The sequence below is a fragment of the Leucoraja erinacea genome, chromosome 18, assembly GCF_028641065.1.
Source record: "Leucoraja erinacea ecotype New England chromosome 18, Leri_hhj_1, whole genome shotgun sequence".
NCBI classification, from domain to species: domain Eukaryota; kingdom Metazoa; phylum Chordata; class Chondrichthyes; order Rajiformes; family Rajidae; genus Leucoraja; species Leucoraja erinaceus.
The window spans coordinates 25,485,459-25,512,509 of record NC_073394.1 but is presented as its reverse complement, the minus strand read 5'-3'; the positions used below and the strand labels follow the sequence as shown (position 1 = coordinate 25,512,509).

Below are 27,051 nucleotides of genomic sequence, written 5' to 3'. Positions count from 1 at the left end.
TTCCTGAGGCAGCAGGAAGTGTAGATGGAGTCAATGGGGGATTTGGAGGCTGGATTACATGATGGACTCGGCTGCATTCGCAACTCTGTGATTTCTTGCAGTTTTGACAAGAGCAGTTGCTGTACTAATCAGGATAAGATGGTTTCTAGGGTGCATCTGTAGAAATTGTTCGGAGTCATTAAAGATATACTGGATTTCCTTGGTCTTCGGAGGAAGTAGAGGCATTGGTATGTTTTCTTGGCCATAGTGTTGTGTGGTTGGACCAGGGTATATTGTTGGTGATGTTTACACCTAGGAACTTGAAGCGCTTAAACTCCATTTCGTGCAATTAATACAGACAGGGGTGTGTACTTGATGCTGCTATCTAAATTGGATGACATGCTTCTTTGTTTCCTTGAGATTGAGGGAGAAGTTGTGCATTGACACCACGCCAATAGTTCTCAATCTCCTGCCGATACACTATCTCGTCAATGTTTAAGAATCGGCCCACAACAATGAGGTAATCTGCAAACTTATGAATAGAATTAGACGAGAATCTGGCTGCGCAGTCATGAGTGTACAGGGAGTATGGTACTGGGCAAGAGAATGAAGTCTTGTGGGATACTAATGGCAAGATTGTATTGAATGGGATATGATGTTGTATTTGTCAAGTTTAACATGCATTCATGTCATTAGGGCTTTGTTACAGGTGTTGATTTAGAATGCACTATATTCTAAATCAACACCGGTATGCAACAGCAGAGACATTGAGAAAATCTCTTTCATCTCCATAATTTCATCCATGAAGACATCCGGGAGTTGTCTGAAAATAACACTACCTGTGCTCTTCAGTGATCTATAAAGTTTCTCAATTTATTGGGCTGACTTCCACTCATGCTTCCAGACAACAAGCACCATTCCTTTTATTAACACTCACTGGCTTCAATTGGTTCCAGCATTCACAAAATTGCACTCTACGGATATGTGAATACAACAAATAGCAAGCCTGATGCTAACTAGAAGCTAAGATCATGATAATAAGGTGAGAACATGAATTTTAAATGCATCATGCAGAGGGTGGTGAGATGGCCACAGCTTAATTACACATTGCAATCCCAGCACACCTTTCTCAGCACCATCTAATATTGGCTCAAGATACATTATTTGTATGTGAAATCTGTTGCAGAGCCATAAATGATTTAATAATGAACTAGTTTATAGCAGCCTGTTCAATGTATTGCAGCTGATAGTTTCATTGTTTTAATCCCATTGTTTTAGTGGTGAATCTCTGGAACTCTCTGCCACAGAGGGTAGTTGAGGCCAGTCCATTGGCTATATTTAAGAGGGAGTTAGATGTGGCCCTTGTGGCTAAGGGGATCAGGGGGTATGGAGAGAAGGCAGGTACTGGATACTGAGTTGGATGATCAGCCATGATCATATTGAATGGCGGTGCAGGCTCGAAGGGCCGAATGGCCCACTCCTGCACCTAATTTCTATGTTTCTATGTTTAATCCACAAAATACCGTAGTCCAATAAGGGTTAAATTCAAGGAGCAGGATATGAACAAGTCTATTAATGTTATTCTGTGGTGGGAATAATAATTTTATTTCCATATTTAATATATCCAGAAATGTTCACGAGTAAATTAAGTTTGACTTGAAAGCTAGAAAATGCCTCAAAAATTCTAAAAACTCCTGAATACTCATGGGACACAATTTTCAGTTTCTAAAGTTGTTTGCTGCCATTTACTAATTTATGTTCAGATTATATCTTTTCAACTTAATTCATAATAATGTATTACCTTATTTTTCTGGGTCTAAACATAAGATTAATGTGTTTATGATAGCAGAATTCATTTTGTCACCTCTTTTGGTTCACTGCTCATAGTTGGAGTTGATTAACACAATAATTGGAAGTATTGGGTTGATTAATAGGTTGGTTTGCAATTGTAAAGCAATCTTATGGTGGTTATTTGATATAAAGGCATGTGGGAACAATGCTGAAAGAGACTGACGTCAGACACTGCAAACACTTCAAACACAGTGAGAACCCAGGCCTGAAGTAGGAACTAAATATAGTGAGGAACTAATATATTGGCTGTGTAGGTTCATTGGACTGTTAGATCATGGTAGGCCTGCAGTACAATGGATTAGAACTGACTGGGACTAATTAGTAGGTAGATAGTGATGGTGAACTTTGGCTGTTGGGTTCACTGGCGGAAGGATTGATAGTTTAGAATGGGAAAAGAGTGAGTGAAGGTGGATAGGGTCAGGACAGATTTGCAGATAATTGTGCGTTAGTTCAGTAATAGTGATATACAGTGAATGTCCCCTCTGAATAGTTGAGAGTTGTTGACTTATCTTTTGAACATAAGCAAACACTGCCAAACTAAACAAAATATTGCAATTCCCAAAATGCGTTTAGAACCCTAAATATCTCAGTACACACCATGGAGTGTGCTTTGTGTCATCCATTTGTGCATTTCATAAGGAGACATATCAAGAAAGTCATACAGAGACTAACATAATATCACTGCGCAATGAAAGCATCTATTTATTCCAAAGGTCTAACTCTCTAGTAACCAACATTTTGGCATTTCTCTTAAAATAAAATGCTGGAAAAACTCAGTGGGTCAGGCTGCATCCCTGGAGAATATGGACAGACATTTTTTTAGGTTGGGACTCTTCTCCAGTCTGAAGAAAAGTTCTGACCCAAGATGTGATCTATCCATGTTCTCCAGAAATACTGCCTGACCCGCTGTGTTATTCCAGCATTTTGTGTTCAAGATTCCAGCATCTGCAGTTCCTAATGCCTACTCTGGCATTTCTCTTACCTCTGTATCCATTGAAATGATTGGGAAGGCAAGTGGAGGCATCAGCAGATACTGCAAAAGGCTGAGGACTTTCTGTCCAGCTGCAAGCACTCCATGACCTTGACATAAATATCCAATCCAGAGGACCTATGGTGCAACCAGAAATACATTCACAGGCAATATGATGATGATGTGACTGTATATTACAGGTACAATGCATATCCAATTCAAACTGGAACAAGATAATAATAGAAAACAATGCAAAAAACATTTAAATTAATAATGAGTTTGTGTGACCACCTTAGTGAATGTTGTAAGCAATCCATCCAAATCAATTCAAAATTATGAATTCTATTCATATTAATGTGAAAAATGGAATAAAAAATCTCCATGGTGCAAAAGGAGACATTCTTCTGAGTGTAAGGCTCAGACATATTTTTGAAGGAGAGCAGACAGACCTTCATGCTGCTCTATCAAGCATTCTAAATACACATGAAATGAGTGCAGAATGTCACCCCTAGCATAACTTCTCAGAGTTTATTCCTTAATTTTGCAGACGTTAAAAAAGGTGCAGTTTTTGAGAGATTGTCACACTATTCTGTATCCAATGGGAAAAAATGGGTTAGGCGTTAATGCACACATGGGAAAAAGACTCAAACACATTGTGTAAAATGATATCAGTGTAAAGAACACATCAGAGGGTTATAAGGTAGACAAAAATGCTGGAGAAACTCAGCGGGTGAGGCAGCTTCTATGGAGAGAATTAAATAGGCGACGTTTCGGGTTGAGACCCTTCTTTAGACTGATGTGTGGGTGGGGGGGGCGGGAAGAAGAAAGGAAGAGGCGGAGACAGTGGGCTGTGGGAGAGCTGAGAAGGGGAGGGGAAAGAGGGAGAAAGGAAGAATTTCCTGAAATTGGAGAAGTCAATGTTCATACTGCTGGGGTGTAAACTACTCAAGTGAAATATGAGGTGCTGCTCCTCTAATTTACAGTGGGTCTCACTCTGGCCATGGAGGAGGCTCAGGACAGAAAGGTCCCATTCGGAATGGGAGGGGGAGTTGAAGTGCTGAGCCACCGAGAGATCAGGTTGGTTATTGCGAATCGAGCGGGGGTGTTGGGCAAAGCGATCGCCAAGCCTACGCTTGGTCTCACCGATGTATGTCATCAATCTACACACAATACCCCATAACAAAAAAACAAAAACAGGTGTATAGAAATTTTTGTAGTGTAATGAAAAAGAAATAACTTCAATTTCACAATTACATAAGTTCTCAGACCCTTTGCTATGACACACAAAATTGAGGTTTAGGTTCATCCTGTTTCCATTTATTATCCTTGAGATGTTTCTACAACTTGATTGGAGTCCACCAGTGGTAAATTAAATTGATTGGACGTGATTTGGAAATGCACACATCTGTCTATATAAGGTCCCACAGTTGACAGTGCATGTCAGAGCAAAAACCAAGCCATGAAGATGAAGGAATTGTCCGTAGACCTCCGAGACAGGATTGTGTTGAGACACAGATGTGGGGAAGGGTATAAAACAATTTCTGCGGCATTGCAGGTCCCAAAGAACACAATGGCCTCCGCCATTCTTAAATGGAAGAACTTTGGAACAACCAGGACTCTGCATAGAGCTGACCGACCGGCCAAACTGAGCAATCAGGAGGGAAGGACATTGGTCAAGGAGGTGACCAAGAACCCGATGGTTACTCTGACAGAGCTTCAGATTTCATCTGTGGAGATGGGTGAACCTTCCAGAAGGGCAACTATATCTGCAGCAGTCCGGCAATCAGGCCATTATGGTAGAGTGGCACGATGTAAGCCACTCATCAGTAAAAGGCATATGACAGCCCGCTTGGAGTTTGCCAAAAGGCACCTAAACAAGATTCTCTGGTCTGAAGAAACCAAGATTTAACTCTTTGGCCTGAATGTCAAGCATCACGACTGGAAGAAACCAGGCACCGCTCATCACATGGCCATTACCATACCTATGGTGAAGCATGGTGGTGGCAGCATCATGCTGTGGGGACGTTTTTCAGCGGCAGGAATTGGGAGACTAGTCAGGATCGAGGGAAAGATGAACGGAGCAAAGTACAGAGAGATCCTTGATGAAAACCTGCTCCAGAGCGTTCTGGACCTCAGACTGGGGTGGAGGTTCACCTTCCAACAGGACATTGACCTTAAGCGCATAGCCAAGGAGTGGCTTTGTGACAAGTCTGCGTATGTCCTTGAGTGGCCCAGCCAGAGCCCGAACTTGAATCCGATCGAACATCTCTGGAGAGACCTGAAAATAGCTATGCATCGATGCTCCCTTTCAACCTGACAGAGCTTGAGAGGATCTGCAGCGAAGAATGGGAGAAATTACCCAAATACAGGTGTGCCAAGTTTGTAACGTCATACCCAAGAAGACTTGAGGCTGTTAATGCAGCCAAAGGTGCCTCAACAAACTGAGTAAAGGGTCTGAATAGTTAAGTAAATGTGATATTTCAGTTTTTTTTAATTACTTTGCAAAAACGCATGTTGTCACTTTTTTATTATGGGGTATTGTGTGTAGATTGATGATAAAAAAAAAAGGAATTTAATTTTTTTTTAGAATAAGGCTGTAATGTAACAAAATGTGGAAAAACTGAAGGGGTCTGAATATTTTCTGAATGCAGTGTAGATGGACCTTGTTGCCTGTAGAGTTGTTGAGCGGCTACACAAGTGCTTTGTTTAATGCTCTTTAAACGATATACACCTAAAGCAAACAAATTATATACAGTGCCCTCCATAATGTTTGGGACAAAGACCCATCATTTATTTATTTGCCTCTGTACTCCACATTTTGAGATTTGTAATTTTAATAAATCACATGGTTAAAGTGCACATTGTCAGATTTTATTAATGGGTATTTTTATACATTTTCGTTTCACCATGTAGAAATTACAGCTGTGTTTATACATAGTCCCCCCCATTCCAGGGCACCACAATGTTTGGGACACATGGCTTCACAGGCATTTGTAAATACTCAGGTGTGATGGATTGCCTCCTTAATGCAGGTAAAAGAGAGCTCTCAGCACCTAGTCTTTCCTCCAGTCTTTCTGACACCTTTGGAAATGTTTATTGTTATTTATCAGCATGAGGACCAAAGTTGTGCCAATGAAAGTCAAATAAGTCATTATGAGACTGAGAAACAAGAATACAACTGTTAGAGACATTAGCCAAACCTTAGGCTTACCAAAATCACCTGTTTGGAACAGCATTAAGAAGAAAGAGAGCACTGATGAGCTTACTAATCGCAAAGGGACTGGGAGGCCAAGGAAGATCTCCACAGCTGATGACAGAAGAATTCTCTCTATAAAAAAGGAACCCCCCTCAAACACCTGTCCGACAGATCAGAAACACTCTTCAGGAGTCAGATGTGGATTTGTCAATGACCGCTCTCCGCAGAAGACTTCATGAACATAAATACAGCGGGCTACACTGCAAGATACAAACCACCAGGTAGCTGCATAAATAGGACGGCCGGGTTACAGTTTGCCAAGAAATACTTAAAAGAGCAACCACAGTTCTGGAAAAAGGTCTTGTGGACAGATGCGATAAAGATTAACTTATATCAGAGAGATGGCAAGAGCAAACTATGAAGAAGAGAAGGAACTGCCCAAGATCCAAAGCATACCACCTCATCTGTGAAACACAGTGGTGGGGGTGTAATGGCCTGGGCAGGTATGGCTGTTGAAGGAACTGGCTCACTTATCTTCATTGATGATACAACTGCTGATGATTGTAGCATAATGAATTCTGAAGTGTATAGACACATCCTATCTGCTCAAGTTCATACAAATGCCCCAAAACTCATTGGCCAGCAGTTCATTCTACAGCAAGACAATGTTCCCAAACATACTGCTAAAGCAACAAAGGAGTTTTTCAAAGGTAAAAAATGGTAAATTTGTGAGTGGCCAAGTCAATCACCTGATCTAAACTCAATTGAGCATGCCTTTTATATACTGAAGAGAAAACTGAAGGGGACTAGCCCCCAAAACTAGCTTAAGCTAAAGATGGCTGCAATACAGACCTGGCAGAGCATCACCAGAGAATACACCCAGCAACTGGTGATGTCCATGAATCGCAGACTTCAAGCAGTCATTGCATGCAAAGGATATGCAACAAAATATTAAACATGACTACTTTAATTTACATGACATTGCTGTGTCCCAAACATTATGAAATGTGGGGACTATGTATAACACTGCTGTAATTTCTACATGGTAAAACCAAAATGTATAAAATGGCCTTGATTAAAATCTGACAATGTGCACTTCAACCGCATGTGATTTTTTTCCATTGCAGATCTCAAATTATGGAGTACAGAGACAAATAAATAAATGATGGGTCTTTGTCCCAAACATTATGGAGGGCACTGTAAGTGGTGATCGGCAAAAAGGTCTGCATGGATGTGGTGGGCCGTATGGCTTGTTTCTGATCACTTCATTCTATGGTTGTATAGCTTCTGAATCAATCTGTCTAGATGCTGGTAGAGGGCTGCACAAGCCACACATTACTATGGGCTGGGATCCACAACCAGGTTCTCGGAGGCAAAATACAACACAGCTGGAGGGAATTCCCAATGAGAGGGTTGCCATACTGTATGTCTGATTTTCATTTTTATTGCTTAGCAGCAGAAGAGCTGTGTATCCTGGCAGGCAGTAAGTTGAAATAATTCAAAACATTAAAAAATATTTAAAAGTTATATTAAGAATTTAACCATTTTAGTGACATAAAAAAAATCAAAATGGTTAGAAATCAAAACACTGGAAAATAATTAAACATATTTCAAATAAAACAATTAAAAAATAAATATCTATACCTGAAATGTATATCTTCTTCTCACTGAGGGAGATTCCCTAAAGTGAAATAAATTGCTGCATTGAACATGAATTAACCTGCTGTAGGTTTAGATGGCAGCAGAGGTCTGATCTTAACCCCAGAGAAACTTGCCAGAGATGATCAGTTCTACACAAATTTAGGATTTCCATATTTGCACATGCTTGTATGAAATCCCTCGTGTCTCTCCACAGTTATGAGTAAAGGCCAACAGTTCTCCATGGAACTGCCCTTTTATTTGGAAATGTTGTGCCAGTGTCTTGGATTTGGATGTGCAGGGAACAATTTGAAGATGAAGCAAAGCATTCAAGTATAGTGAACAGTGATGAAGATAGTGGGAATCTTCAGGAGCTGGTGTGATGTGTGAATGAAATTTAATGCAGATAAATGTGATTGTATATTTTGATACAAAAACAAGAAGCAAAATATTATAACTAGGATAATGCTAAAAATAGATATTATGGACTAAGGGGCTGAGGTGCGCATTTGTATGAAGCTTTGACGAACTGGTTTAAAAAGTTGATGAAAAAGTATATGGGATGCTGGGCTATACTGTATATACAGGAGTTGAGAAAACAAAAACAGACCCGAATAGAAACATTGGTTTGTCCACACTGTGGAATCGTGTTCAGTTCTGGTCAGCTCACATCGGGAAAGATATAACAGCCATAGAAAGGGTGAAGAAATTATTGAGGGTCTTATCTGGGGAAAGACTGGATAAACTGAGTTGTTCTTAGTGCAAAGAAGTTTGAAAGATATGTTGGAGAAGTTAAAAAAAAAATAAGGAGTCTGGATAGGGTATACAGAGGAAAATGGTTTCTGTTGGAGGAAGAGGTGTGAAGATTTATGGCGATTTGGCAAATTAACCAGCCAGTGATTAGAACCTGTTTTGAGCGAGATTGAATCTTGACTTTCAAAGAAGAATTGAAAACAAAATTGCAGAAATGGGAGAGCATGAGAGAGTGAGACCTGCGATATTTCTCTTGCAGAGGAGGCACAGGCTTGAAGGGGCTATTAGCCTTATTCTGTGCTGTTACCATTCTTTGAAATAAAACACACATCATTCATTACGCTCCTCTGACTGCACTGAGAAGTAAGTTGAGTTGGTTTTGCCTACCAATGAATTGTTGGTGACCCTAAATATGCCAAAGAAAATTACCCCTTAAACAGTGCTAACCAATTCTCAAAACCAAAAACAATGCTGAATGAACTCAGTAGAACAGGCAGCATCTGTGGAGGCAGAGGGGTTTGGATTAAAACCTCTCCAGGTACTTTCAGCACCTTTATTTGCTCCAGATTACAGCATCTGCAATTTCTTGTGGCTCCAGTTAATTTTCAGGTAATTTTACTCTTTACCCACTCATCCAGCCTGTGGTCCTCATAATAACTCCATGCTTCCAATGTATTTGTTTACTACCCAATGACCTGGCACTGCAGCTGCTCATGTCCAAAGACAAGAAAGACAGACGTTAAGGAAAGATGAAAACAGGGAAATGAAAAGGTGAATATCTAGGAGATAGATACAGTGTAAGATATTTTGAAACATAAATTTTCTTGTTTTTTAATAATCCAGAAGGCAAAGTGATCCGTTTCCTTCAAAATTTCTGAAAGGGACAAGATTGGCAACCGGATACCAGAATGACTGAAAATAAGCCACTTTCAGATATTCACAGTCCACAATTGTGCAAACAAGAGGCTGCAGATCGTGCTGTGTCGATTAGCTTCCCTTGCTTTCATGGTTCTTTTCATTATAAATGCTCAGTCCTTAAATTTCCAAAACCATATTCAATATACTGTTTCCAACAGGCAAAAATTATACCTTTATCAATAATTACAAAGCTGTGCCTGTAACTATGGAGTTTTTTTTATTTATTAGCTGTTAGTAATCTTTCTGCCTTATTCCCAGTAACTCAGGAGCTATTCATTTATTACTTGATTACTAGTGATCACAGTAATCCTCATTCTATTTCTATCTTCATTCGTAACCATTATTAAGGTTATTGTTATTCTTAATGAGTTCCTACATTTCTCCATCTTTGCCAGTAACTATCATCTGATTCTTGTGATATTAGTGGTATTTCCCTGCGATTAGTTCTCCCTGTCTCTCAATAACAGCTTTTTTTTCCTTAAGGCTGCTTGCTTTGAATATCATGGCCTTCATAAAGGTTGCCAGGCAACCATGCAGCATCCAGGATACTGCCCTACTGGCTATACTCCATATAAAAGTGGGAGATATTTCTCAAATGTGACTAATATGAGCCATTGAACTGTATTTATATCCAAACCCCTAATCTTCCTGCTCCACCACCTTACACTTTAAGAAAGTACACCGCACAGTGGGTATGTTATTGATGCAGTTTGATAAAAATGAACCATAGTAAGATTCTGACAAATCTGGCATCATGTGATGTGACAGAAAATCCTTTAAACGTTATCTCTGCCCAAAACCTTACCAGAATCTGGAACATCACACAGAGGAGAACACTGAAGCTCACTCTCAGGCAGACTCTCCTCATCCAGCTCCATCGATTTTCCTGCCTTAGCTGCAAGGTACTCTGGGACTTCTCTGGCTTGTCCATTTCTTCTTCCTGAGGGCTGCATTTGGCCAGTGCCCCCATCATCCTTCTTTTCTACTGGTGCTTCAGAAGAACCTGCAAAAGAGGAGTTTGAAGATGGAGGTTGAACAGGATTCATCCAGCGTGGGCAGCTGCTCCCCACACTCGATGTGATGGCTCGTTCTTTACGACTGTTAGTGATGGCTCAATCCCAAGCAGCAGATGCAATGCTGTGTTCAATTGTCATGGTTAATTCATTGAGTGCTGCTGCTGCTTCCTTTGGAGACAAAAAGCGAACCCACACATGAGTGGGAGGACTACGCAATTGAGGAGTAATGGAAATTTTGACACCAAGGTAAAGGCAGTCAGCCAGTGACGAGTAGAAATGATAGAGATTGTAAAGAAAAAAGATGACTGAGAAAGATGGAGAGAGGGAAAACAAAATACCTACGGAGGCTTTTGAAATGGAAGCAGATGTTAAAAGATCAACATAGGGAATGTCAGGTTTGTATAAAAGCAAATAATCCTTCGCAAACAGGATGATGTACAGAAACATGCATGAAAAGGGAAAAGAGAGAGAATGGAAACAATAGAAATCAAGAGAAAGTAACATAATTCTTCGCATAGACGTTAGTAATTCTGTCAACATTTTGAGTCTTTGAATGTACTCGCATAGCGATTTACTCTTGACATTTGACACCAGCATACATTGTTAACGCTGTGCAGGCTTCTGTCTGTACGGCAGCTTGAGAAAGCCTGCAGACAGGGACCCCTTTTAACGGTAATTTAAAGTGCTCCAGCAGCATTCTTAATCATAGCATTTGTTTGCAATGAAACCGGAGGGTTTGAACAATAAAATGCCTGCACAAAGACGGCTTCTGGCTCTTAATTGCAGATTGCCTGCTATCATTCTGTAAAGAAAACGAGTACACTGTCCAGAGAAAAGTAAGCCGAATATATCATATTATGAATGTTGAGTTCAACAACCAAAGAATCCGCACCAAATGGACATGGTGAACATATTCGAAGAGAGGGTAAGGACATAGACCTCCTCCCAACAGAAATCGCCAGCCTGAATATGCATTACCACAAAATATTTCAGAAACGCCACCAAAAACAGATGCATTAGCAATTTGCAGTTGATACAATAATACAATTTATCTGTTGTCATTTGAACCTCGTTGAGGTTCAAACGAAATTTGGTTTCTGCAGTCATACAAACTAGAAACAAGAAAAGAACCAAGACACAACATAATTTACACAAACATCCATCACAGCGAGTTTCCTCACAGTGATGGAAGGCAAAGTCTTATCTCTCCCCTGCTCTCCCCATTCTCCTCCCGATGTCAAAGTCAAAGCCCCCGGCAGGCAATGGTAAATAGGTCCCGCGACCATTAAGGCTGCGCCGGGCGATGCAAGGCCGTGCTCCGGGTCTTGATGTTAAAGCCCCCGGCGGGCGTAAGCAAGTCCCGCAGCCATTAAAGCCGCGCCAGGTGATGCAAGGCCCCGCTTCAGGTCATTTTCAACCCCGCAACTCGGGTGGGAGAAGTTGCCGTTGTGGAAGCTCCAAAAAGCGGTCTCCCACCAGGGACACGCGAGCTCCCGATGTCACCGTCCACCGGGCCGGCGGCTGGAGCCTCCGAAGCTCCGGAGTCAGCCGCAGCAATGCCTCCCGTTCTGAACTCGGCCAGCTCCGCGATGGTGAGTAGTCCGCAGACTCCGCGACTGGAGCTCCAGGTCGTTCCGGCTGGAGGCCGCTCCACGGTACTAGGCCCCAACGACAACAGAGACCCGACAGGGAAAAGGTCGGGTCCTCCGTACAAGGACCCCCCCACACATACCCAGTTAAAAAAAAACACTATAACTACACTCAAACAAGACAAGAAAAAAAAAAAGACAGACGGACTGCAGAGGCCGCTGCGACGTGGGTCGCGCCGCCCGCCCAGTTTCATGAGATCATGCGTTTTGTGCCACGTCTAGTCTTGATCTTCAAATATACTTTTACTTAATGGGCTGAAGGCTGTACTAATGTATTGAAAGTGACAATTTCACCATTAATATCTACCTTTGCGCGATAAGTCTTAAACCCCCTTTCCACCTGCACTCATTTCTCTGGCTTCACAATTTGCAACTCTTCAACCCTTTCTTTTTATCACTGACCTTTGTCCAACCTCCTTGCCTGTGTTCAACTATTACCTGCCATGCTTTGGCTTGTCCCTCCCCCCCCCCACAACTACAATAAGTCTGAAGAAGGGGCCTGACCTGAAAGGTCACATATCCACGTTCTCCAGGGATGCTGCCTGATCCACTGTTACTTCAGCAATTTGTCTGTTTTTTAGCTATTTCGCTATTAAAAAATACCTTGTTTGTTAAAAATCCCTGCAGGAAAAATAATGTCTGAAATTCTAACCTATCACCTTTTTTCCCCCATTTACACAACTGACTTTTAATATGCAATGTTCTAAAATGAAAGCTTTCTTATGAAAGCAACTATCATGTTGTAGAAACCTACCTACATTGTGAAGAGTAGGGTATTACCACTCTATTGTTAGGCAGCATCACTGAAATATATCAGTTTGGCATTCCCACCTGATCAATGATATACTTTGACAGGATACTTTTACAAATCTTATATGATTCACTAGGGAAGTATCTTATTAAACGTAAGTATATTGATTTGTATTTGTGCAGTACATCGCCCAGTACCTCAGTGCATTAAATATGTTGAATACATTTAGATTATTCAGCCAACAAGTGGCCTGAAGCTGGAAACTAAGCAAGTTGCTAGGCCATGTATCAGAGTCTCAAATCTAATTAACAGTGCTCCAAAAGGCAACAAGATGTTGCTTTTACATCCTGTGGTTGGGGTGTGTTGGTTGTTACTGGTGAATGGGAGGAAGGGGTGATAGAATGGGAATAAAGGTTCATTTAGTTGATTGAAAAACCAAAAAAGAAAATAAATGTGGGAATCAGATATAAAAATAGAAAATGCCAGCAATTCTCAGTAGCTTAACAGACATTTAAACTACAAGAGAGCTGGAGTATGTTTGGGGGCAGAGCAGGAAAGTGGAATTGAGGCCAATGTTGGATCAATGTGATTTATTCAGCGACAAAGCATGTTTGAAAAGCCAAATACACCACTCCTGCTCCAGTTTCTTATACTCTTATATCAGGCAGCATCTGCAGGGAGAGAAACAGAGTTACAGTTTCAGGTTGAAGGCCTTAAACCCCCTTTTCACGGGGCGACTTGACGCAAGAGGTAACCAGAGTTTAACATCGTGGGAACCTCGTGCGGTAACAGTACGGCATTCGTGGACCACCGTGGCGCTAACGGCAGGTAATCGTGTAACTTGGGTACTCGGGAGAAAATTCAAACATGTTTGAATTTGTCCAAGAGTGACTTGTACACTTGTGGTTGAGCATTGCAACATTTTATGAACGTTGTGGCCAGTGCGATATCCGTAGTAACTCTTGCGGTCACCGTGGGAACTCCTGCGAACGGTGAACCCGGAAGTTGGATAGAGTGAATCCAGCCAGTTTGCTATTTACATACAAATCTAATAAAACTAGCTAACATGCATTTCATTAATGTCAGTGTGTCTCTTTTTGTCTGAAAGCAGTATCTAACTGGAGGAACTCCGCGGGCCAGGCAGCATCTACGGAGGGAAATTGACAGGCGAGCCTTTCCTCAGGCTGCCTTATCTCTCTACCCCCCCCCCCCCCCCCCCCCCCCCCCCCCCCCCCAACTCCCACCCACACACACAAATGCTGGAGAAACTCAGCGGGTGCAGCAGCATCTATGGAACGAAGGAAATAGGCAACGTTTCGGCCCGAAAAGTTGCTTATTTCTTGTGTATGTGGCGGAAGGAACAGCAGATGCCGGTTTAAAGAGAATGAGTTCGACGGCAGGCAGCATCTTTGGGGAGAAGGAATGGGTGACATTTCGGGTCGAGACCCTTCTGATATGCTGCTTGTCCCGCTGAGCTACATGTTGTGTCTATCTTCGTTTTAATCCAGCATCTGCAGTTCCTTCCTGGCCGAACCCGATTGAAAGATGAGAGGCTGGGTGATAGAAATCATTAATTGAATTAAATAACTAGATACCTGTCTAATCGTATCTACGGGATTGAACAGGCTAGATGGGGGAAGAATGTTCCCGATGTTGGGGGAGTCCAGAACCAGGGTCCCAGTTTTACAGTCAACCGTGGGAACTCTTTAATTACAGCGGGAAACCTTCAGTTTCCCAGGGGGTCGGGACGGGACTGGAGTTGGGAGGGAAAGGTGGGGGAGTCGAGGGAGAGGAGGGGGAGACAGATGGGGGTGTCTTCATTTACTGGCGGTGGGTGTCTGTCACTGAAACAGGCAGGTGAGATTTCGCATCCACCTTGTGTGTGCCTCTCTCTCTCTCTCTCTCTCTCTCTCTCCCTCCCTCCCTCTCACACAGGCATGAATGGAGGAACTACGCGGGCCAGGCAGCATTTACGGAGGGAAATGGACAGGCGACCCATTCTTCAGGCTGCCTTATGTCTCTCTTCCCCCCCCCCCCCCCCCACTCCCACCCCCACACGCGAAGGCGGGTAAACCTCCGCGGGTGGAGCAGCTACTAGGGAACAAAGGAAATAGACTACACGTCGGCCCCGCTGCACCCGCGGAGTTTCTCCAGCAGTGGGGGGTGGGGGGGGGAGTTGGGGGGGGGGGGGGGAGGGGGGGGAGAGACATAAGGCAGCCTGAAGAATGGGTCGCCTGTCCATTTCCCTCCGTAGATGCTGCCTGGCCCACAGAGTTCCTCCAGTCATGCCTGTCTGAGAGGGAGGGAGGGAGAGAGAGAGAGAGAGACAGGCAGTCCTGGTCAGTCCTTTGAAGATAGACACCAGTTGCTTGGAGCAACTCATCGAGACATGCAGCATCTCTGGAGAGAAGGAACGGGTGGCGTTTCGGGTCGAGAGCCTTCTTCAGACTGAAAGTTTCACCTCTCAGTAGACCATAAAATAACACAATCATCACGGTCAATGTGAGATACAGTGTTTATTCATATTTGACAAAATAAAAATACGACTTCTTGCACATATTGAGAGAAGGTGCATCACACCAAACAACATTTGTCTAAAAAAACACAGATTATTCTTCGGCTCATTAAAGGGCTTGGGTGAAAAAAAACAATATAGTGTGTGACAACAAAGTAACATCATTTGTGCCACGTGATTAACTACACTACAGTCCACGATGTTCATTCAAGATTAACGGGAAAGATCGGGAGACGGACAAGTCACTCGCACAAATGACAGAATTGCCGAGTACCGTGGGAACTCTTTACTCTACCCCCATTATATCGTGTGATATCGTGCTAGACCACGACCACTCCACTCTGGGTACATCTTGCGTTAAGTCGCCCCGTGAAAACTAGCCATTACATCCCAAGACAATGGTACCAAATCAAAATTACTCTTTTACACTGATTTGCCGACCAATCGTGAAGGTTCGTGGCAAAACCTTGGAAAATGTGCAGTGTTTTCTATGTGTCAGGCAGCCATTGATGATGTAAAACACATTCATTTATTGAGCCACATGAAAACCAATTGCTGAGAGGCAACTTTGTACCGCTTTAACTTGCCAGCACATTTTTCAAAACTGTTTTTCTATTTGCAGTGCAAGATAGTGAAAGGGAGCAAACTCACACTGCAGAAAGGCACAAAATATGAACTTATTTTTTGTTTGGGGGACCAGGATTGATATGAATGCATACGAGAGCTTCGAGAGTGAAAGGGGTGTAGGGAGAGCATGAAGACAGAGGCTTCCACCAAGGTTAGGGTTACTACAACATACTCCTGTTGTTTTATTTATTGAGGTTACCTCACTTTGTCCTTCAACACGTACTCCAGATACAAAGCTTGATCTGAAATTTTCTCTTCTATCCGACTGTGGTTTTCTTACCAGTCCTGCTAATGTTGTTTGTTCCTCTGTCTTTCTGGCCTATTTTATGGCATTGTGGTCATAACTGAAAACAATACAACATATTGCGTTAGACAAGTGCATTGCATCATTTGCGTGGAACTGTATTCTTGTATGTCAATCAAGTATTCACATTTGTTTCCAATTGAAATTATAAAATGGTTATTTTTTTCAAATTGTTAATCGTCTTGCTTCGATTTAGAAAGTGATAAAGCATCTTCATGATTCTTTTTTAATTCGGTATTTAAAAATTTGCATTTGCGATTTTTTTTTAAACCAACCTGTTTTATAATTCTCAACACAAAATTCTGTTGAAGCAAGAAACTGAAGATGCTGGTTTAGAGAAATGGACACAAAGTGCTGGAGTAACTCAGTGGGTCAGGCAGCATCTCTGGAGAACATGAATAGGTGATGTATCAAGTTGGAACTCTACTTCAGATAATATGTAGGGGAAGGGGGGAAGAAAGCTGGAAGGAAGGAGAACCATGACAAAGCCTGGCAGGTAATAGGTTAATGCAGGTGGGGGGGGGGGGGGGGGGGGGGGGGGGGGGGGGGGGAGGAGAGATAGATAGATTGGCACATGGTTAGACAAAGGCCAGAGATGAAAAGACAGAAGGTGTGAGACTAAAGCATTAAAGAGAAGCAAATTGTGAAGCTAGAGGAAGGAATGTAGGTGGAAGGGTAGGGGAAGAGAGAAGGAGGTGCGAGTCCAGCCAGAGCATGGGGGAGAGAAGGTAGAGGAAAGGAGGATGTGGTGTGAGGAAATAAGTTGTAAGTTGTAAGTTGTAAGCAACCCAAGCAAAATATGAGGACCTGATCTTTGCATGTGGCCTCACTCAGGCAATGAGGGAGAGCCATGAAAGAAAAGTCAGTGTGGGAATGGGAAGAGGAGTTCAAATGGTTGGCAACCGGGAGATCCAGAAATCTTTGTGAACCGAGTGCAAGTGTTCAGCAAAATGTTCTCTGAATCTACGCTTGGTCTCACTAATGTACAGGAGGTCACATGGGGAATATTGGATGCAGTAGTTAAATGAGGTGCACGTGAACCTATCTCACATGGAAGGACTGCTGGGGTTGCTGAATGGAGATGGAGGAGATACTGTATAAGGACAGGTGTTACATCTCCTGCGGTTGCAAGTAAAAGTTGCTGGGGAGGGGGAGGTTTGTGTGGGAAAAGATGAGCGAATCAAGGAGTTGTGGAGGGAGTGGTTTTTCAGAAGGCGGAAAAGGTGGGGATAGGAAGATGTGTCAGGATCACGTTGGAAGTGTCACAGGATGATGTGTTGAATGCGGAGGCTGGTGGGATTAAAGATGAAGACCAGAGACCTTGGTTAAGGACCTATCTCTGACAGCAGGAGGATAACACATATATTTTTTTAAATGAGAACGTTTTGATGTCCTTGAATTGAAAGCCTAATCTTGGGAGCAGATGCGCTGGAAATGAAGAAATTGAGAGTTGGTGATAGTGTATTTGCAAGAGACAGGTGGGAGGAAGTGTTGTTCAGATAATTGTGGGAGTCGGTAGGTTTGAAGTGGACGTCAGTTGACAGATATCAAGAAAGGGGAGAGGGATATCAGGGATAGACCAAGTGAATTTGAGAGCAGGCTGGAAGTTAGTGGTAAAGCTAATGAAATCAACTAGTTCTGCACCGCAGGAGGCAGCCCATATGCAGTCGTCCATGTAGCGGAGAAAGAGTTGTGGGATGGTACAGTGTACGTTTGGGTCAGGGACTTTTAAATATAACTAGCAAAAAGGCAGACAGCTGTGGCCTATTCAGGTCTCCATGGCTGCAACTTTAACTTGGAGAAAGTGAGATGAGTCGAAGGAGAAGTCAGAGAGTGAGGGCGAGGACAAGTTCTGCCAGATAGAAGGGAGTGTAAGTAGAGGAAAATTGATTGGGTATTTGTTCAAGGAAGAACCAGAGGGCCTTGAGACCAAATTCTAATTGTCTACCCAGCTGAATAGCTGATTGACATTTACATCCTGTCTCTATGACCTTATTATTTGGCGAACTAAATGTGTTACCAGTATTTAATTTGATATTTAAGTGATTTACGCGTATGGGAAACCACAAAGAACATGAGTTGGAGCATTGGCCAGTGAAGCAACACAGTTGCTGCCAGATTAACCTCTCGCTGCTACACATTCTCTGTTTTAACAGGTTTGGATTAATTAGATCCTCTATATGAAAACTCTGTGCAAATCTAAATGCACTAGGATGAATAGTTTTGTTTTTATTGGCTCAGTTTTATGCAACCACGGCACAAAATAGAGAAGGGAAAACCAGGTAAAGAAAATTAACCACACTCAGCAGAATCTACAAGGTTCCAATGCAAGCTTTTGTAGCAGATTTTAAATATTTTTTCAAATTACGCAGTAGAATTAAAATTTACCTCGCTAGGTTAGTATATGGTTTAATCACCAGAGCCTGCCTGATTTTCAGTCCATTCATTTTGATGGATTGGAAAAAGGACTTGCGATAAATCCTGTCAGATTGTTGTTCAGTTTGTAAAAACAGAAACTCAGACCAGTGTGTTGTATTCTTAATTGCCCTCATTGATAATGAAGTTTGTAACTTTTGTTTATTTATAATGATTACTTCAATAGAGGCTTGGAGTTGTGTTTAACATTGCTTGTTGCACTTTATTAATGTAAGAACTAGTTGCTGGGTCAAAATATTTTCCTGTGCAGCTGCTGTCTTAGCTTGCTTTCAATCATCCGGAAGGCAAACAAGATAGCGATTTCTCCATAATGATGACAAATCACCTATAAATTTGCTTTCCGTCTTTTCAGCAAGAAGGCTGTGAAGAAAATGTTGCAGCCATTTTCTTGACATTTAATATTTTACATTATTTATCTAATTCCTTCATATATATTGTGATATACTACTAATGTGTGTGTGTAACAATTTCTCCAATCCTATCCTTGGTGACGAGGTTATGTTTCTTTAATAATCATGAGGTTATGTTTCTTTGTTAGTCTTTTGATTGAGGGAGGAAACTGGAGCAACTGGAGAAAACCTATGTGATCACAGAGAGAGCAAGCAAACCAGGGTCAGTATTGAGGTAGCACCTCTCCTGGCTGCTCTAGTTGTGGTTCTAGTTTATTCCAAGTATTGGGGAAACCGTTCAACATAAAATACAGCAGATGCTGGAAACAAGTAAAGACTTGGAAAAACTGGAGGGATGAATATAGGATGTGCTAAATGTCATTGGTACAGAAAAAAAGGTAGACATCCTTGCTTTGGATGAAATAGAGTTTGTGAAGATTGCAAATGCTTGTAAGCCTCAAGGGAAATACAGGGAAATGAAGGATGACAGGTGGGATTTGAGTGCGAGGCTGCAAATTTTAATAATGAGACATTGCTACTATGGAGACTCTGAGGGGAAGCCCTGACAGGGTGACTGGTGAATAGATTTTTCACCAGAAATTACAGAGGGTGGTTTGTTTATTTTTGTAATGCTTTAATTAATTTCCAAGATTCAAAAGCCTTTTTGATTCAGTTTATTACTTTTTATTTTATTTTAACCTTGATTTAATTACTTGCCTGTCTGACCTATTTTTAAATGCCTCAAAATATCAGTGGCAAGACCTTCAGGTTCCCCTGACTAAGGACTTGTTCATACTGGTGGCCCATTCCCCTATGCCTGAGAGCTCTGAGGTAAGGAGGGTCAGCTTGGTTGGCCAATTTGTATCTACATTAGATTAGCGCAGGCAGGCAGGATGGCAGGAGCCAGGTTCAAGTAGTGTAGTATCATCAGATCCGGTACAATCTAGTAGTTCTAAAGCAAATTAAAATTTAAAAAGGGATGTAGTCAGAAACTATGCTTTAGATATCAGAGATAAAAGAAAACTGCACGATTTAAAGAAATTGATAAGCAAGAGAAAAATATGATCAAAGTATTTCAGCAGAAAGATATGTTAGGGTGTATCACCAAATAACTGCACTTAATCAAAATTTAGAGAATGTATAAAACATTTGGAATAAAAGGAAAGAACAAATTCAGCCTCACTGATGAAACCATATTCAATGAGAAAAGATAAATAATAAAATGAGATTTGATGGACAGAATTTATTAATAAGAAGAATCTTTAGTACAAATATACTGTGCGTAAGCCGCTTGTATAGTATATAAATATAATAATGGGACAACCACATCAAACAGACGGAATGGATTGTAATGTGAGAACAGGCAACGAGCCAGATATAGTTAAAAGTGAATGTGCACGAGCAATTCACCAACAATAATCTTGATATAAAAAATAAACTGCTGGAGGAACTTAGCAGGTCATGTGACAACATTAGAGGCAAAGGGATGGTCGGTGTATCAGGTTGAGACTATCGGGACTAGGATAGTAGTCAACAGGTCAGACAGCATATGTGAAGTGTACTGGACAGTCGGTGTTTAGGGACAAGGTCTATCTTCAGGTTGGTCAAGATTCTAGCATCTGCAGTTCCTCGAGTCTTCACTGATAGGAGACAGGTAGAATCAAGTGAGATGATGGGGTATGATGAGATGATTGGGGGGTGGGGGGGGAGGAGAAAGTGCTGAGACTGTGTCTGGTGGGTGATAAGTGTGACCAGATAAGGAAGGGATGATGGTCAACTAGAACCATGTGGTGGAGGGGATAAGAAATGTAAACCAAGGGAGAAAAAACACAGGTTGATAGGTACATGGGTGATGGGAAGGTGGGAAAGGCTGATGAGTAAGTGAGAAGACTTTCAATTTCAGGTAACCCACCCCGCACATGTTCCTTTCCTATTCTCACTAGTCCACCCAAGGTCTCTTTCCCTTTGATTCACCATTTCCATCTATCCTCTCCCCTAGTTACCTAGACTCATCACCCTCCTCCTTATTTGTTTCCAGTATCTCCAGTCTCTCATGTCTTCTGCGATCTTAGCATGTTGACAATCAAAGGAAAAATACAAAACAGCTGCTCACATACTAGATTTAGGTAAGGCAGACTTCAACAAAATCAGGACACACTTTCCATACTAAAAAGGCAGATCTTTCTCTGAGTAAAATGATAAAGGGTCATTGGGAGGTGTTGATCAAGCAAGGATTTCATATGACACATAACCAGTTTCAGTTTAGTTTAGAGATACAGCACAGAAACAGGCCCTTCGGCCCACCGTGTCCGTGCTGACCAGCGATCCCCGCACATTAGCACTATCCTACACCCACTAGGGACAATTTTTACATTTACCAAGCCAATTAACCTACAAACGTGTATGTCTTTGGAGTGTGGGAGGAAACCGAAGACCTCAGAGAAAACCCACGCAGATCACGGGGAAAACGTACAAACTTTGTACAGTCAGCACCCGTAGTCAGGATCAAACTTGGGTCTCCGGCGCTGCATTAGCTGTAAGGCAGCAACTCTGCCACTGCGCCACCGTGACCGCCTTAAGATGCAAGCTGCTGCCAATGAAATACCTACGGACAACTAATGTATTAAAGGACAACGTAAAGATAAAAGAAAAATCAAAAACGTATAAACTAACAGATCATGTACATAAGAAGCGATGGAAATATTAAAAAAAAAGTACAAAACATAATATGCGCAACTGAATACATTTACAGCAAGAAACTTGCAAATATCAAAAGCCACTGAACTTATGATATGGATAAAAATAGAATGGGCCCCTTGAAAATTTATAATGATACTCTAAATGAACATAAAGGAATCACAGACATACCATATAATTACTTTTCTTGTCTAGTGAGGCTATATGGGTGGAGTTGAGGAACAAGAAAGGGATGATCACCTTGTTGCGGGTGAACTAAAGACCCCCGAACAGTCAATGGGAATTTGAAGAACAAATATGCCTGGAGATTGCAGACAGCTGCAGATCACATAAGGTTGTTGTAGTAGGGGATTTTACCTTTCCCAATATTGACTGGGAAAATCATAGTGTGAAGGGTTTAAATGGGGTGCAATTCTTCAAAAGTGTTCAGGAGAGTTTTTTCAAGCAGTATGTAGAGGCCCCCACATGTGGGATGGCAACACTGGATCTAGTATGGGGAAATTAGGAAGGACAAGTTAATGAAGTGTTTGTGGAGGAACCTTTTGGGACCAGTGTCCACAGTTCGATTAGGTTTTAGATAGTCATTAGTTATGGATCGGGAAAGAGAGTGCCTACATGTTAAAATGCTCAACTGGGGTAAGGCCAACTTTGAGGGTATGAGAGAAGGTCTCGCTCAAGTTGACTGGAGCAGGATATTTGAGAGGAAAGGAAAATCAACCAAGTGCGATGTTTTTAAAGTGCTGACAAAAGCTCAGGATATGTATATCCCCATTAGAGTAAAGGGCATAGCAGGCAAGCATAAGGAAACTTGGTTGACGAGGGAAATTGAGGCATTGATCAAAAAAAAGGATGCATGGGACAGGTATAAGCAGCTGGGGTCAAATGCTTTCCTGGAAGAGTTTCGGGAACTAAGGAGTAAATTGAAAAAGGAGCCCAGGAGGCCAAAAAGGGGCCAGGAGAAAGCTCTAGAGGGGAGTAGCATTGAGGACAATCCCAAAAGATTTTATAAATACATGAGGGAGAAAAGGGTAACTAGAGAAAGAGTGGGACCTCTCAGGAGTCAAAGAGGTCACCTCTGTGTGGAACCACAGGAAATGGGCAACGTCCTCAATGAGTATTTCCCCTCTGTATTTACCTAGGAGAAAGACAGTAGGACGGAGTAACTTAAGGCAGTCAATGGAAGTGTCTTGAGAGCAGTCAGTGTTACCGTCGAAGAAATACTGAAGGTATTATTGTGTATGAAGGTAGACAAATCTCAGGACTTGATAGAATAGTTCAGTTGCCTAATCACAACTGGGAAGAAACTGTCCCTGAATCTGGAGGTGTGCTTTTTCATACTTCTGTAACTCTTGCCTGATGGGAAAGGGGAGAAGAGGAAGTGAGGAAGTGAGGAGGGGGGCAAGGCCGTCCTTGGTTATGCTTGATTGAACAGCAACAGCAAATAGAAACAAGTAAATGGAATATGAATGTTGCCCTCTGACAAATTGAAAACTATGCATGGATAGGAGAAAACATATGGATATAACATATACACCGGTGAGTGGAAGGGCGGGTGGGTCTTAAACAACAATCCAGTTGCAAAATTTATAATGAGATATAAGAATCAGCATTTAACATTCACACATGCATTAAAAATTACTGTGACAAGTGATTCATTTATTTCAGTATAATACTGGAATCATATTTTATATTCATAATTCATATTTTTCCTTTCTCATTCTTACATGAATGTACCAAATTGAGTGACTTTTGAAAGAAATTTGCAAATCAGAATCCAAAGCAATAAGGCCCAGACTGAGACTAAGTGTCATGCAGTGTTTAATATAATCTTTGTCAATGTCAAAGCAACAGCAGTTAAGGCGATTAGAAAGTCAAATGAATACTTCCCTCATGTAGGTGGTATACAAAATAAAAGATCAGGGAAGTTATGCTAAAACTGTTTTAAACATTAGGCCACCTCAATACATATAGAATATTCAGGTAGATGATATTTTAGGTAAAAAACATAGAAACATAGAAATTAGGTGCAGGAGTAGGCCATTCGGCCCTTCGAGCCTGCACCGCCATTCAATATGATCATGGCTGATCATCAACTCAGTATCCCGTACCTGCCTTCTCTCCATACCCTCTGACCCCCTTGGCCACAAGGGCCACATCTAACTCCCTCTTAAATATAGCCAATGAACTGGCCTCAACTAGCCTCTGTGGCAGAGAGTTCCAGAGATTCACCACTCTCTGTGTGAAAAAAGTTCTCCTCATCTCGGTTTTAAAGGATTTCCCCCTTATCCTTAAGCTGTGACCCCTTGTCCTGGACTTCCCCAACATCGGGAACAATCTTCCTGCAACTAGCCTGTCCAACCCCTTAAGAATTTTGTAAGTTTCTATAAGATCCCCTCTCAATCTCCTAAATTCTAGAGAGTATAAACCAAGTCTATCCAGTCTTTCTTCATAAGACAGTCCTGACATCCCAGGAATCAGTCTGGTGAACCTTCTCTGCACTCCCTCTATGGCAATAATGTCCTTCCTCAGATTTGGAGACCAAAACTGCACGCAATACTCCAGGTGTGGTCTCACCAAGACCCTGTACAACTGCAGTAGAACCTCCCCGCTCCTATACTCAAATCCTCTTGCTATGAAAGCCAACATACCATTCGCTTTCTTTACTGCCCGCTGCACCTGCATGCCTACCTTCAATGACTGGTGTACCATGACACCCAGGTCTCGCTGCATCTCCCCCTTTCCCAATCGGCCACCATTTAGATAATAAAGAAGAAAGATTGGGTATCTTGCTTTGATTTATTTGAAACAGAGGAGACTGAGGGAAGACTCAGCTAAAAATTGGTGACATCTTGAAAAGGTATCACAAGGCAATTTTGCCCTGAACAGAGAGGTCAGTGACCAGGGCAAGATTATAAAGTTATTCGTAGGTGGATTGGAGGGTAGATGGGGAGAACATTTTTACTCTAAGCATGGTGAAAGACTGAAATGCGTTTTATGATTGGACAGTAGACGCAGAAAGTACAACAGCCTAGAACTAAGCTGGAAACTTAAAATAAACTGCAATGGGTTTTTTGCTGGCACCAAATCAACGGCTGATGTGCCTCCTTCTGTGTCTGACCTTTCCATAATTTTAAATTAATTTATTTTCTTCATAAATCATAACTCCTTGATTATGAATAAATTAAAAAAAATCTCTGCCTGAAATGGGTATGACCAAACATCTCTCCATATTTATTGCCAAATATCACATTAACCATTAATTTAATTCAGAACAAGACACTTCCCACATGCGATGTATATTACCCACATATATTGCACCAGAACAACATTTTAGGAACGTTCTCAGCATAATGCATTGTATGTTTGCAATGGACATTACTTTTCAAAAAGTATTTTCATTGAATTTTGTTACATCAATAAGTAAGCTACCCTGTATTCAGTATTTGCAGTTAATTCAGAGGACTAGACATAATCTCATCAACAATAGAATACCAGAAGAGAATCAATTATTCTCTTTAACCTGCTGTGTACTAACTTAACCGTGAATAGCACATAAGTTATATACTACCAGATGGGAATGATTTGTTCACCGTTACATGGAGTGTTCTAAACCTGTACAAAGGCTATCACTGAGCGAGATACAGTATGAATGACACAAATTGAAAATAGTTTATTTTTATCTTGTATATATTGTACATGGGCTGATATTATATGGTGTTACCTAGTCTAATACATTATAATCGACTAGGATCTGTCGTTAACACGTTCCTTATTACAAACTTCTTGTTGTAAAATAATCCAACATCACATATTTACAGAGTGCTACTTACACTAATAATAGAAAGCTTTTTAACAGATGCCTACTTCTTTGTAAAACAGTGATACTACAGTGAGAGAGTGAAGCAGAAGCTTGGGGTGTGAGTGAAGATGAATGAGTTAGGGAGGAAACAATATGGAGATGTAAGAATGAGGAAGGGGCATCAGCAAGGCAGAAAGAGATAACTAGAAATTAAGGTAGATTATCAGCACAAGCGCTACACATTCCTTTACAAATAGGCACTGTGATAAGGAAAGACAAGGACATTAAACTCAGGCAAAGGAGTGAGAAGAAAGAGAAAAAAAAAGGAAATATTGAAAGAGGGAAATGCAGGAAAAAATAATTTAAAACGAGAGGCAGAAATAGATTGAGAACCCCAGAACTATACATTCTTTTGTATTATGTTATGCTTTATCTATTCATCTGAGGGGTATTACAAAGATAACCTTTTGTATTAACACGGAAACTTAGAAAATAGGTGCAGGAGTAGGTCATTCGGCCCTTCGAACCAGCACTGCCATTAATATGATCATGGCTGATCATCCAAAATCAGTACCCTGTTCCTGCTTTTCCCCCATATCCCTTGATTCCCTTAGCCCGAAGAGCTAAATCTAACTCTTTAACTATTAGTGCTTACCATATGAATCTCTTGACAGTAAAAAGATTTGAGCCGAATCAGCAGGAATTCATCCTCTCACTATGACCCACATTCTAGCAAAGGGGACTCTCAGCCTCTGTGACCAATCACTTTATGTAGCAGGGCCATGTGACGACTATCCAGTCAATGAGAATGTCAGCTGAGATTAAACCCATTTTCACAGCACAAGAGCAGCAGCTACTTCACTGAGAGAACTCCACCCCCTGGGCACTGATATCAATGTGGGATTATAATAGGATTAACTACAGATGAGAAGCACAAATAATGTGAAGATTATGTGAGTAATAAATCATATTTTTTGTTATTGCTATCCCAGCTATATGAAGCTTTCCCTTCTAAATTGTAATATTTGCTGTGTGGGAAAGATCTTGATTAAATGATATCTGCAATACTAATACACAGGGCCCGAGGCAAAGCCAGAGATCATTGTTTTTTTGAAAAACAATAAAAGAAAATTGCTGACATTCTCCCCAACATTCAACATTCCTTCAGAACACCATTTGTCTTTTCCAAACAAGAAATGTTTTCCATCATTAAAAGCCATACACAGGCTTTAAGTTGGGGTGTTATTATGAAACAAGTGATGTTGATTAACTTTACCTTTACAGATTGGCTAATACATAACAACAGTGAAAGATACACCATGGTCAATAGAATAAATGATTGATATTTTACAGCTTCACCAAAAAGATAAACTCTCCAAAGTATTTCAAAGAAAACTTTGGCCTCTTGCATTCTGTAAATATTAGCCCCCATTAGCAGTAAAGTTCCACAAGTATCCTTCAGCACTTTGCCCCAGTGAGTATTCTTCATCCAAATGATGACGGCCTATGGGCTATTTAACTGCATGGGCATAACTTCTGACATTTGTCATTCTCAGATCCATT

General features: G+C 41.4%; 1 protein-coding gene and 1 long non-coding RNA gene across 2 annotated transcripts in view; one reads left to right on the top strand and one right to left on the bottom strand.

The window, feature by feature from the left end:
- Positions 1-27,051, top strand: part of LOC129705829 (uncharacterized) — a 144,881-nt gene that overhangs the window by 36,833 nt on the left and 80,997 nt on the right. The window lies entirely within an intron of this gene.
- The window catches only part of ptpn5 (protein tyrosine phosphatase non-receptor type 5), a 76,560-nt gene that overhangs the window by 28,769 nt on the left and 20,740 nt on the right, over positions 1-27,051 (bottom strand). Inside the window, exons 2-3 of the mRNA XM_055649661.1 lie at positions 10,111-10,308; positions 2,813-2,938 (exon numbers count right to left, since the gene is read on the bottom strand). Coding sequence (XP_055505636.1) covers positions 2,813-2,938; positions 10,111-10,278 — 294 coding nt within the window. The 5' untranslated portion in view covers positions 10,279-10,308. The remainder of the gene's footprint in view (positions 1-2,812; positions 2,939-10,110; positions 10,309-27,051) is intronic.